General features: G+C 35.7%; 1 protein-coding gene across 18 annotated transcripts in view; it reads left to right on the top strand.

Annotated features, from left to right (window-relative positions):
- The window catches only part of CDC42BPA (CDC42 binding protein kinase alpha), a 330,073-nt gene that overhangs the window by 190,511 nt on the left and 125,381 nt on the right, over positions 1–14,181 (top strand). For all 18 annotated transcript variants that reach the window (XM_017526457.2, XM_017526468.1, XM_017526469.1 and 15 more), the window contains exons 11-12: positions 1,453–1,575; positions 11,601–11,734. In XM_017526457.2, the coding sequence (XP_017381946.1) occupies positions 1,453–1,575; positions 11,601–11,734 (257 nt within the window). The remainder of the gene's footprint in view (positions 1–1,452; positions 1,576–11,600; positions 11,735–14,181) is intronic.

Genomic DNA, 14,181 nt, shown 5'->3' with positions numbered 1-14,181 from the left:
TTTAAGTAGAGATGGGGTTTCACCATGTTAGCCAGGATGGTCTCTTGACCTTGTGATCCGCCCGCCTCGGCCTCCCAAAGTGCTGGGACTACAGGCGTGAGCCACCGCACCCGGCCTCTCCCCATTTTCGACTCCCAATTTAGATGTCTTTAAAGAAAATAAAAATAATGGGTGTTCTTTTCAAAATAATAAATACAAAAAAGGACCAATCTTTTAGCATGTTTTGAACCCAAAAAGAAAGAAATGTATAAGAAATACTTACTGGATGCAGAAAATCAAGATCAGATGCACAATATAGTATATCTTAAACCTTTAATTCAAATTAACAGGTATTTATGGACTGCCACACATATAGAGATTGCGGTTTACACACACACATATGCATGCACACACAAAGTAATCAGTAATGATTTCCACTAACTCATAAAGAATTATGATAAGGGAGATACTTACTGTGTAAGAATCCCTCCATAAATAGCAGAATATTTATTTTAGAATGAAGGGCAATTTCATTTCTGATGTAAAATGCTAAAAAAATGTTTTCTTTGTTCCATATCTTTGATGATATCTGGGAATAAACCTCAGTAGAGTTACTGTTTCTTTAATACTTTGTATTTTCTGATTAGAACTGCAAGATAAGTTAATAATTTCTATTTTAACTAGATATTTTAGCTAAATTGATTAGCCATAGTTACCTGTAGATGGGCTTCAACTTTCAAACATAAAATTTGGAAGGCCAGCACTTCTGCATATGTAACATGCCTAACCCTCCATTTGTACATGAGATCCAATTCTTCATACAGCATCTGACTGACATACCAGGCTTTTGAGATATCACATGGTGATGTTCTTACTAGGAGAAAAGGGGGCTACATCATTGAATCATTGGCAGAGTACACCAACAGCATTTAAAACCAAAAATCTCACATATTAGAAGGTGGAGTCTTTCATATATAAATGTATTATAATTTTGAAGATGCGTGTAGTGGATTTTCTTTTTTTAAGATAGAGTTTCACTTTGTCTCCCAGGCCGGAGTGCAGTGGCATGATCACAGCTCACTACCACCTCAACCTCCCGGGCTCATGCAGTTTTCCCACGTCAGCCTCCTGAGTAGCTGGGACTTCAGGCATGCGCCACCATGCCCTGGCATTTTCTATATCTTTTGTAGAGAAAAGGTCTCACTCTGCTGCCCAGGCTGGTCTCAAACTCCTGGACTCAAGTGATCCTCCTGCTTTGGCCTCCCAAAGTGCTGGGATTACAGGCGTGAACCACCGCCCCCGGCCTGATTTTTTATGACTTAATTTTTACGTTTTCACATGCTTTTTGTCAATGAGTAGATGTTTTGATCTATAAACTTGCATAAATATTTTTCTACAAAGAAATATATGTTATTAGTTTTAAGAATTTAGAACATGATGATATTTTTACTTCTTTTTTTCTTTTTTTTAAAGAGTCAACACAGACTGTCCAAGCTCTGCAGTATTCAACTGTTGATGGTCCACTAACAGCAAGCAAAGATTTAGAAATAAAAAACTTAAAAGAAGAAATTGAAAAACTAAGGAAACAAGTAACAGGTAAATATCTGTGGTTCACTGTTAATTCAATTTAGGACATGTTTAAAACATTGTTTATTCACACATAAAACATTTATTGAGTGCCTGTCTGTGTTACATGATGTGAGTTACATGCCAGTCAGGGAAGGTCAAATAAAAATGGGTTCTGCTGTCAAGGAGTTCACATTTTGGTCTTGGAAACAGATAAACAAAGAGTTATTGCAATACATATGAAATGGCTATGAGGAAAAATAAATGGAGGTGCATGGAGAGTACATAGGAGGAGCACCTAATCCAGACTTACGTGAATAAGGATGGCTTTTTTTGGAAGGCCTATTCATTTTGGAATTTATCTGGCAAAGCATATTTGTGAGAAGAGGAAAAGGTGAGTGAGGACTGAGGAAGGAGGACACTAAACACAAGCAGAGTGCATGTATACAGGCATCAGGAAAGTTTGTTTTGTTTGTTTGTTTGCAGGAAGTGATTTATTAGGCAGAGAGAGACAAGAAGGAGAGAGAGAGAGAGAGAGAGAGAGAGCAAGCTCTCATGCTGTCGTGAGAGGGGATGTTTTCTTTGTTAATGCAGTTATTTTATCTGTATTACTGAGATTAAAACTCAATTCGACAAGTGTTTGTATACCTATTTATTCATTTATTGCATTTATTCAACAAATATATATTGAGCATCTGCTATGTAACAGGCATTATTTCAGGCTCTTGGGATGCAACATTAAGCAAAACAGACTAAACAAAAAATCTTTGCTTTGGCCTGGGTGAAGGACAGAAAACAGAAATCAGTAAATATATAACTTTGTAAATGATACAGTATGTTAGGAGGTGATAAGTGCTTTTAAAATAAGAATAGAATAAGGACAATGAGTCATTTTAAGTATAGTGGCCCAAGGGTAGGCCTGACTGAGAAGGAAACATGTTAGCACAAACTTGAAGAAGGTAAGGGGGTTAGCTGTACAGTTATCTGTGAAATATGTGTTCCAAGTAGAAGGACTAGCCAGTGCAAAGACTTCTAAAATCAAATGTTCCCCAGGTGTTCAGGTAAAACACAGAGCACTACATGGCTAGAGTAGAATGATCAAGCAAGGATAATGGAAGGAAATGAGTTAGAGAAGTAAAAGGGTGAAAGGGGCTTGTTGCCTGATCAGTAGAGCCTTACTGATTGGTGTAAGGTCTTTGGTTTTTACTCAAAATGAAATGGCAGTTTTTTGCAGCATTTAGAAGCATTACATGATCTGAATAATTGGAGGGTTAGGAAGAAAAAGCAGAAGGTACTACTTTAACTAGAATTTGTCAGGCCTCTCCAGAAAGGCAGTTTTAGGCAAAAATAAGTGAAAGAGGAGAAGTAATATAATGTAGCATCTTTTATAAAAATGACTTTTTAAAATGCCATGTTAATACTTTTTTATATTAAATATATAGAGATCTTAATTTTGAGCATTATTTATGAATGCTATTTTGTGTTTTTAAGAGGCTCTACTCCTAAAAAATAACTCTGTATCTAATCTCTGTTACTTTATCTTTCCAAAAGTAAGGTATTGTAGATTGGGAACATGATAAGTGAATCATTGACTTTGCTTTGGTACCAACAATAACATTAAGAGTGTCATTGAATGTCTATGTTAGAGTTGTGTGACACTGAAAAAACAGTAGAACAGAAGACCAGCTAGAATGGTCAGTGATTTGTCTTCAGAGAGGCAATAGGGATTTGGAAAACTTATTCATAAGCCTGTCTCTACTCTTTTTAATAGCATGTGGCTTTGAATGGCAGTAGCTTTTGAAAGCTTGCTAATTAATTTTAAAACTGTCTTGAAATAGGTGGTATTGATGAAAAATATTTAAATCAACAATTAGTTATATGTCATTCACCAAAGTAATAGTGAGCTTTTTTGTTAGCTCTATGTAAGAGCTAAATTTTTAACTCTTAAAATGTTTTGCTGTCATTTACCGTAATGTTCTGGCACTATACAAAGGAAACCTGTGTTGATGTCTAACCCATTATCTATAGATAATCATAAGTAATTCATTTTCTGAGCCATTTCAAATGGTATTGTATTTTTAATTTTATTGTTCATGTGTTTATTGCTAATATATAAAAATATAGTTGATTTGTACGTTTATTTTGTATTCTATAGTGTTGCTGAACTCACTTATTAGTTCTAGGAGGTTTTTTAAAAAAAAAAATAGATTCTTTGGGATTTTTAATTCTGACAGTCATGTCACCTGCAGGTGGGAACAGTTTTATTTCTCCATTTCTGATCTATATGCTTTTTGTTTCCTTTTCTTGCCTTATTGCAAGAACCTGCAGCACTACATTAAAGAATAGTGATGAGAAGAACATTCTAGCTTCTCAGTCTTAGGGGAAAAGCGTTCATATCCCTCTGCTTCTGTATTTCTAAGGGTTTTTAAAAACATTAATGGGTGCTGAATTTTGTCAAATGCTTTTTCTGTATCAATTGATATGAACATATGATTTTCAAAAAGTAACCTGTTAACATGGTAAATTACATTGGTTGATTAAAGTATTGAACCCAGCCATATAGCCCTGGTGTAAACCATGGTCATGGTGTACAATTGTTTTTATATATTGCCGAATTCCATTCCTAATATTTTGTTAAGAATTTTTGCATCTATATACATCAAGGATATTAGTCTTTAGTTTTTCTTCTCTTTTCTTTCTTTCTTGTACTGCCTGTTTTTTCTTCCCTTTTCTTTTCTTTTTTCTTTCTTGTACTGCCTGTTTTCTCTCTCAGTGTAGCTGGTGGCTACTGTCACCAGCAGCCACCAGAGGCCTGAACAAAAGAGCACCAGCAGGAGATCCACCTGCATGCATCCTTTCTGGAGCAACCTTGCAGACTGAGTCAGATTTTTGGTACAGCTTCAGTGACAACCTCAGTGTGAAAATCTAAGAGTTTTTAGTACTTACAGACCTTGTGGTACATGGCATGCCTGTAGGCCACACACCTGGAGGTCAGGGAGTGCAGGGAGACAGAGAGCCTTGAGCGGGAGAGCATGGCAACTAGCAGTGTATATGAGGGAACAGGGTGTAGGTCACTTTAAGTTTGGAAGCCAGTGCTTGAATGGTCCCTTTAAAGGAGATGGCAGGAAGGCAGGATCCCAGTCTGCTAGTTGGGAGAGATGTCTCCAGCTTGAGCCCCTGGGGTGTGGTATAGAACTGGAAACTGCATCAAGAGTGACTAAACCCTGCCTCCGAAACAAGAAAGCTAAACCTGCATTCAAAATGGATGCTGAGGCAACATAAAATTACTATACAATTATACATGTTATAAATTTGTGATTCATTTTAAAGTAAAATTATATATGCTATAAATTTGTAAATACGGTTGATCCTTGAGCAACATGGATTTGAACTGTGTGGGTCCACTTATATGCAGATTTTTTCCCAACCAAACAGAGATTGAAAATATGGTATTCCAAGTATACAAAGGACCGACTTTTCTTATGGTTGGATTTACAGGGCTGACTGCGAGATTTGAGTATGCATGAGTTTGGTATAAGTAGTGGGGACGGGGCTGGAACCAATCCTGCACATACACTGAGGGATGACTGTAATTTATTATAAAATTATACTACAATGGTAAGCATTCACTACCCTATCTTTGTCTAGTTTCTATATCAGGGAAATACTATCTTCATAAAATGAATAGGGAAGTATTCTATCTTGTTCTTTCTGCACGAGATCATACAAAGTAAGTGTTCACTCTTTAAGCATTTTGTGGAACTCTCCATTGAAACTATCTGCGCTTGGAGATTATCTTCGGTGATAATTTTCAAAATACACATTAAGTTTCACAGTAGTTACAAGGCTAGTCAAATTATCTATCTCATAGTTTATAGGTTGTCTTAGTTTATGATTTTGTAGGAATTAATTCATTTGGTCTAAGTTGTCAAATATATGGGTGTAGAGCTGGGTCTGATTTAAATCATTTTAGCTGGCTTTACCTGACACCACTCCAGCAGTGGAAATGGGACCGCTGTCTCATTACAGCCAAGTGTAGCTAGAAGTATAGATTTTCCACTTGGCCATTCTTGATATCCAAGTGAGACCTTCTCATTACTGCTCAGGGGTATTGGAGATTCCAGCCCTCAATAGGATTTCTGCAGACACTTTGGTGGGGATGGCATTATACATACACACACACTCTCTACACACACACACTTACACATACACATGGTGGTAATATCCTGGGCAATAGTGAAAGTTCTTAATCCCTTCTGAAACTACCCCAGAGGGAAGAGGGAGGAGTACCTTATTATTGCCAGGTTGGAGGTATAAGTCCAGGTTCCCTATGTGGTTTCCACTGACAATGTGTGTGAGGGGAGGCTTGTTGTCAGCAGAGAGGATTAATGTCCTGTCTTTTTCTGACACCATACTTGTTTTGTTTTTGAGAGAGTTTCACTCTGTCACCAAGGCTGGAGTACAGCGGTGTGATCTCGGCTCACTGCAACCTCCACCTCTCCGGTTTAAGCAATTTTTATGCCTCATTCTCCCAAGTAGCTAGGACCACACCCAGCTAATTTTTTGATATTTTTAATAGAGATGGGTCTTGCTGTTTTGCCTGGGCTGGTCTCAAACTCCTGTCCTCAAGTGATCTGCCCTCCTCAGCTTCCTAAAGTGCTGGGATTATAGGTGTGAGTGACCACGCCCCCATGTTTTTCGGGCACCAGTCTTGCAGATGTGTTTGAGTACCTCATTATAGGCTCATGAGGTGGAAATCTAGCCCCCGCACTTGTCTGTCGTTGACATGGGTGAACATGGGGCCAGTTTTTTTCTGTGATGTTTATCTCAAGTAGAGCAGTTATTTTCTGTGAGTTTTCTGTCTTCTTAGTCTGCCCCTTTCCTAATCCTTTGGCTAGAAAGAGCAGGCTTTTACTGGGGCTTTTTCTCTTTATAGCTGTTGTCATTTATGAGTTATCTTCTTTAGCTCTAATTCTGGGATATATGAACCAAGAAGAAACTCCAGAAAACTTGCCATTATGTTGTTTATCAGGTCCCAATGTTCTGAGGAAGTTTTTCTCTTCACATTTCAGAGTCTTCAGTTTGTTTTATGCATAATGTCTAGGGTTTTAAGTTGTAGTTAATGGGAAGAATGGGAAGTATATCTATTCCATCTTCCCAGAACTTGAAGTCTCCAGTCTGCCAGACTAAAAGTTTAAAATGTAAGTCTGTTCATGTCACAGCTTCAACATACATATCTTCAGTGGATCCCCATTGCCTCCAGGATAAAGTAGAAATTTCTCAATTCTAATACAAGGCCCTTCATTATTATGCATGTATTTGCCTCTCCAGTTTTGTCTCTTGTTACTACTCCCTAGCTCAGTGATTACTGAACTACTTTTAGTTCCATCCAGTGATGTTCCACTTCCTTCATACACTGTTTTTTTCTTCCCTTTCTTTCTTTCCTTCTTTTTTTTTAAAAAAAAAAAAAAAAAAAAAAAGCACATTGAAGACTCTCCTTAGGACCTCTGCCTGATGAGTAGCCCCAACTTTAAATAAGCTCTGAAGAAAAAAGTATGTAAAACATCTTCAATCTGCCATCGCACCAGATACTTTTTGAGCAATGTCTTTGTGTATACAGATACCCACCATTAATGACTTTTTATCTTGTGTTTCCCAGCAGCAGTGTTCACCAGTATTTTTAAGTTTCTCAAAAAATGTAACAAATTTGTAATTATTGGCAACTTCTTTTTAATATTTGCTTCTTTACCATACTCTGAGCTCCTAAAAGTGAGGAGTAGGTTATAGTAGGTTTTCCTACTATATTCCTAGTGCCAAGCTTATTGCCATTATTGTATAACAGACACTAAATATATATTTGTTGAGTATTTGCAGATGAAAATAAAAATTTTTAAGTAATTTATACCTTATTGAATACTTTTGTATGAGAAAATAATGGGATTTTTTTTGTTTTCTAAATGAAAAGTTTATTGTAATCTGTAATGTAACTTTTTGAAACTCTCATTCTTATGCTGCCTTGAGTTTGGGGATATGTGCCTCTGTGTACTGTTTGTTTCTCCAAACACACACACACACACACACACACACACACACCACACTCTCTCTCTCTCTCTCCCCCCCTCCCCCCTCCCCCCTCCCTCTCCCCACTCTCCCCCACCTTCCTCCACCCCCTTCCTCTCTCTCCCTCCCTCCCCTCCCCTCCCTTCCCTTCCCCACCCCCTGCTGTGGATAGAGAAGATTGATAGTAAGGGAGCCTGGTTTTACTTATTATAATTAGAAGTAAAATTTATTTGCATCTCAGAAAAGTTACGTAATGGAAAAAATGAAACTATGCTTCTTGTGGATCAGGGAGGTGTTTTGGTTGTTATTGCCAACTTCCTTCTTACTCTAGTCTTAACCCCTTTCCAGTTTATAGTGTTCCACTTTGAGTACTGCTCTAAACATGCCCATTTTTTGACCTCTCAATTCCTTTAGCACATGTAGCCTGCCACACAATTTGCATTTGATTTTCTATTTTATGATTTTTTAAAAGAGTGTTGCTATTGTCTTTCTAACTTATCTCCTTCAAGATGGAGACCATATGTTATATTTTTCTTCCATGCCATAAAGTGCGAAGAAAATAACCCCAGATGTATGATGCCTTTGTTAAGTCCTCATTACTAACAGGTTGAATTTGACCGTCCTAAATAGCAGCTGTGAGCTAAGAACCATTTAGTTGGTATCAACAAACCCAGTTTCCTAGTGCAGGTTTTTCTTTTTTCTTTTTTTCTTTTAAGACAGAGTCTCATTCTATCGCTCATGCTACAGTGCAGTGATAAGATCTTGGCTCACTGCAGCAGCCTCTGCCTCCTAGATTTAAGTGATTCTCCTGCCTCAGCCCTTCTTGAGTAGCTGGGTTTATACGCATGTGCCACACCTAGCTAATTTTTGTATTTTTAGTAGAGATGGGGTTTCACCATGTTGGCCAGGCTTTTCTTGAACTCCTGACCTAAGGTGATCTGCCCACCTTGGCCTCCCAAAGTACTGGATTTACAGGCATGAGCCATGATGCCCGACCTAGTACAGCTTTTTCTGTTTGTTCACTATAATCAGTTTTTAACAACTTCATCTAAATGTCATGGCTAACTGTGTTGGATATTTTTAATAGCCTCTGGGTTTCTTTCAGAATTTTAGTCATATTTGCTACTTGTTGTAGTAAAAGTAAAGGCTCTGCCGCCTTACTCATTTTATAGTATTTGACCAAAGGTCAAAACATTCTGGATTTTTCTTGATCTGGGGTTTTCATGTTTTGGAAATACAAAATTCTGTGTTTACCAAATTATAAGTGCTATGTTTTTCTCTGTAATGGAGGATATTGTTAAAGATTGGGAGAGGGGTATCTTTTCCAACGCTTCTTAATCCAGTACCTTTTTTTTTTTTGTGCTCCTTATAATTCACATATTGTTGTTTAAGTGAATGTTTTGAGCTTTTTTTTTTTTTTACTTTTAAAAAGGGTCTGAAATATAAAACAGGGAAATCTGACGTGTTTCTCTAACAACTCCATTGCAAAGCAGCCAAAATGAAAAATGGCTGTGGTAAAAACTAAAATTAACACTATATTGAAATAAATCAGTAAAAATATCCTTAAAGCTTTTAGAAGCTATTCCATGTGATATCATCTGTTAAAAACTTTATATGATACAGAATTTTTATGAAATACTGAATTTTTTTGTTTCTCAGAGCTGTTGAAATAAATCAGTAACAATAATTTTTCAAAAAATTTGAACATGTTAGAGAAAAACACTTCAAAAGTAGAAGAAAGAATGTTCAAAATGGATTACTAAATGTGCCATATTGCTACTCTAAATGGATTTTCCTTAACCATAAAATTTGATTAAAATGAACCAGGAAATGATGGAAGTCATCTGCTTTACATGGTACATTTTTTATTCCTAATTATGAGAACAAACATAAATTGATATTTACTTTAGAAATTATTGAAATCCTGGCCAGATGCTTTGGGAGGCTGAGGCGGGCTGATCACCTGAGGTCAGGAGTTCAAGACCAGCCTGGCCAACATGGTGAAACCCTGTCTCTACTAAAAATACAAAAAATTAACCATGCATGGTGATACGTGCCTTTAATCCCAGCTGCTAGGGAGGCTGAGGCAGAAGAATCGGTTGAACCTGGGAGGCAGAGGTTGCAGTGAGCCAAGATCACGCTATTGCATTCCAGCCTGGGTGAAAGAAATTGTTGAAATTTAAACACTTAAAATATAAAATATTTAAATATGTTTGAAAGAAATTAAATAGAAATATTCCCATAAGAAGTGCTGAAATTTGATAAGGTGATAAAATACAGTTTTCTGAATATAAGCCTAAACACCATGATTAAAATTAAATACCCTATGATTTTTCATTTTCTTCACATAAAACATTCATTAAATGATACTGTTTAGATACTCTGAAAACCAGTTAATATAACTTTATGTCTTCAAAAGTTGTTAACTATGCTATTAATAATTATGCTTTTAAAGTAGCTAAGTTTTAAATCTATGAATTTATTGCACTGTATATTATTTATGGAATCTAGAACTATGCAATATATGATACACTAATACATTTAATTTTTAGACTGCAAGATGCATCTTCACAAGCGAATTGCTCTTCTCAATAGGACTAACATATTAGTAACACTACTTCATTTATTGAAAGCATCAGTCACAACAATATACAACACTTTGTGCGCTGGCTCCCATACTTTAATGTACAAATGAATGACTTGAGAATTTTTTAATAGATTCTGCTTCATTAGTTGTAGATTGGGGCCTGAGATTCTCCATATCTAAGTTCCTAGGCCGTGTTCATGTCACTTGTCTGGGGATGTCACTTACAGCAGGGATCCCTAATTCCTGGGCCACAGACTGGTACCAGCAGAGTGAGCCACACAGCAGAAGGTGAATGACAGATGAGTGAGCATTAGGACCTGAGCTCCACCTCAGGCACTAATTCCCACAGAGCTGTGAACCCGATTGTGAACTGCTCATGCTAGGGATCTAGGTTGTACGCCTCTTATGAAAATCTAACTGCCTGAGTATCTGAGGTGAAATAGTTTCATCCTGAAACTATTTCTCCAACTCCTGGTCCTTGGAAAAATTGTCCTCCATGAAACTGGCCCCTGCTGCCAAAAAGGTTGGGTATGGATGGCTTAGAGTAATAATGTGTAAAGAACAGAAAATATCCAGAACAGAACTGATAATGCATGTTGTCTAGATTTCTGTGTCACTGACTTTAGTTCTTTGCTAGTTTACTTTTGATACCAGAAACGTTTTCTATCAATATATTACATTTTAAGGCATATGTTAACATTAATAATTTTGTTGTTTCTTAATAACCCCTTTTATCTGAGAATGTTAAACATTATTTAATAACATTAACTTGTAAGGTAGAGAAGTCAGTGCAAGATTTCCTGGACTCTAGTCTTGGTGCTGATACAGATTTTGCAATGTGACTCTAGGCAAAGTATTCAACTCCCTGAGTTTCTTCAACTGAAAAATAGAATTGATTTAGATTAGAAATTTTTCAGATATTTGCTTTTTAGAAATCAGAGTTTGTTCTTCAAATAAACAGTGGTGAAACTAGACTGGGTGATTTGGAACCACAGTGTTAGAGTCAAAACCATCTTACACAGTAATTTGACTAACATCAGCACTACTATGCTTACCAACACTACAGTAAAACTTATCAGCTTTTTTTGTTTGGTTTTGTTGTTTATTAGTTTTAAAATTTTTAATTGGTCTGAAGGTGCTGTTTTTGGAAGATTTTTTGGTTCCTAATGAGTAGGTAAGACATTTCTGCACATAAATTTTGCACATCTTCACATGGCATACGCCATTCACCATCTTTACAGTGATCTGATAGGCGTTTAATTGGTCAAGAGTCATGCTGGTATACACTGTTAGTAGACCTAACTCCAGATTCAAAATGCTGATTAAAAAAAAAATTTAGTTGTTTTACCTTAGTTTCAATCATTGATTTTATGCAAATAGTAAAAGAAACCCTGTCTTTTGTTTTTAGAGTCGAGTCATTTGGAACAGCAACTCGAAGAAGCTAATGCTGTGAGGCGAGAACTAGATGATGCTTTTAGACAAATCAAAGCTTATGAAAAACAAATCAAAACATTACAACAAGAAAGGGAAGATCTAAATAAGGTAAAAGATGTTAATAGATTGTTAAAGCTTTTTCTCTATTTTAAATCTTGTATTATAAGAATACTGAAATTCATAATGAATTACAATAATATGTAGTATATTTTATCTTTTAAAAAGTTGGTTTAAAAATTTAAGAATTATTTTGGTGTGTGCCATTTGATTAGTAGCTAGTAATTAATAAACTCAAATTTTTGAGGCTTTTAAGTTCACAATCTTGTTTTTTTAAAATTAATAGTCAAAGGACTAGATTAAAAGTCAATGTTACTGAAAAAAACGTGAAGAAATAAGAAAATAGTAGAATCTTTAGCATCTATAAAAAATTTAAAATGCAAGCATATTTTCATTATAACTTGCTGATAAGAACATTCTTAAAAAAGTATAATTTAAAATTTCTTTGTTTAATTTTTTAAATGTCAGTTTTTATCTTTCAAAGCAGCATGGATAAACAAGCTACTCATTTTCATAAGAACTTTGTGTAACATTTAAACATTATTTTAAACATCAAGAAAACTTATTGATAGCTAAGGCTCTGTGGCACAGCCCAGTAGAGTGAATAATATTCAAGCACTAGAGAAAATACTTTTCTTGAACCATATGCTGCTAAACACTATGACTTTCATAAACAAATAGAAAAATTTGGGGACTAATACTAGCCATTGCAAATAAGAAATCAGTAGTTTATGGCATAGTGTAAGTTGTATTCAATGCCGTAAGATATTAATATAATGCACTGATAATACAGAATGAAAAATTAGCTGAGTGGTATAATCCTGTAGTCCCCAGCTACTCAGGACGCTGAGGCAGGAGCTTCACTCGAACTTAGTAAGTTGAGGCTGCAGTTGAGCCATGATCATATCACTGTACTCCAGCCTGAGCCACAGAGCAAGACCTTATCTCAGGAAAAAAAAAAAAACAACAACAACATTGAATTTATAGACCAATTTAGAGAGAATTGACATCATTACAATATTGTCTTTAAGTTCTTACTATCGTTATTGATTACTATTTTTCTGAATATACACACAGATTTCCAGAATAGAATGATTGTTATCACTTACATACAGCAAAGAATAACTACATGGCTCCCTTCTGTGCCAACTCATCCCCAGAGCGATATCCTGAGAGCTGGCAAGATAAAACCCTACACAGAAGGAGTCTGTGTTATAAATGAGGAGCCTTGAAAACATTTGTCCAGGTGTTTACATAGAGGAAAGAAGCAACTGCTTCCTGCTTCCTCCTCTTCTGAGTGAGTTCCTTGGAAATCTACAAAGAAGGATCTAGTGTTCTTTCTCTAACCCTTTGAAATATAGATAAATATTTCCACTGGAAATATAAGCCCAGAGTCTCCTGCCCCATCAAAGGAAGCCCCCTTGGTCCAGGCTCCTACTCTCTCCCACCCCACCTTGAAATGTAAACACATTATCTCCAGAAGGGATATCTCTTAGTTTTCTCACTACTAAATCAATTATAAGTTACTTTTGAAGACTTTGATTTAGCCCAGGTTTCAGTAAAATTTGTTCAGAAGGTACCAACTGCAAAAACATAAAAGCTAGCTAGAACCTCAGTACAGTGTTGATTAGAAATGGTAATAGCAGGCATCCCCATCTTGTTCCCCAATTTTGAAGAAATTGCCTCTGATATTTCACCACTAACAATGTTTGCTGTTACGTTTTTAATAAATAATTTTTATCAAGTTAAAGAAGTTACCTTCTGTTGCTATTTTGTTAATAGCTTTTTATTTAGAGTGGGTATTGACTTTATTAAATGTGCCCTTCTGTGTTCTAATACGATTATATGATTCTTGTCCTTTAGTGAGTTGGTGTGGTGAACTACATTGGTAGACTTTTTCTAATATTAAGCCACTGTTATATTTCTGGGTTAAGCCCAAATTTCTCATGTATTTTAAATAATATTGTGATAGTATAGATAACATTTATGTAGCAAATATCTGTTCTAATAGCACTGTTCTAAATGCTTTACATATATTAGAATATTTAATCTCCATCACAGCCCCATGAGTTAGGTGGTATTATTATTATTCTCATTTTATGAATGGTGAGACCAAGCACAGAGAAGTTGGTTCACTTGCCCAAGGTCACAGAAATAGAAAGTGGTGGAGCTAGATTTTCAGCACAAGGAATTTAGCTCCAGACTTCATGCATATCTACTTTATATATCACTGGAACTGATTTACTAATGTTGAAAAAGGATTTTCACGTTTGTTTTTATGAATGAGATTGGCGTGTTATTTTTTTTCCTCTTTTGATATTTAGATTATACTGGTCTCATAGAGTTGAATTTTCTTTTTCTCACAGACCAATGAGTTATTTATAAGTATCTTTTAAATTTTTCAATGTATGGAGTTTTATCTTTTTTGTTGACTTCTTTTTTTTTTTTTTTTTTTTTTTTTTTTTTTTTTTTTTTTTTTTTTTTTTTTTTTTTTTTGA

Source organism: Cebus imitator, unplaced genomic scaffold (genome assembly GCF_001604975.1).
Source record: "Cebus imitator isolate Cc_AM_T3 unplaced genomic scaffold, Cebus_imitator-1.0 Scaffold42, whole genome shotgun sequence".
Lineage (NCBI taxonomy): Eukaryota > Metazoa > Chordata > Mammalia > Primates > Cebidae > Cebus > Cebus imitator.
This window is presented reverse-complemented; position numbering and strand designations above follow the sequence as displayed.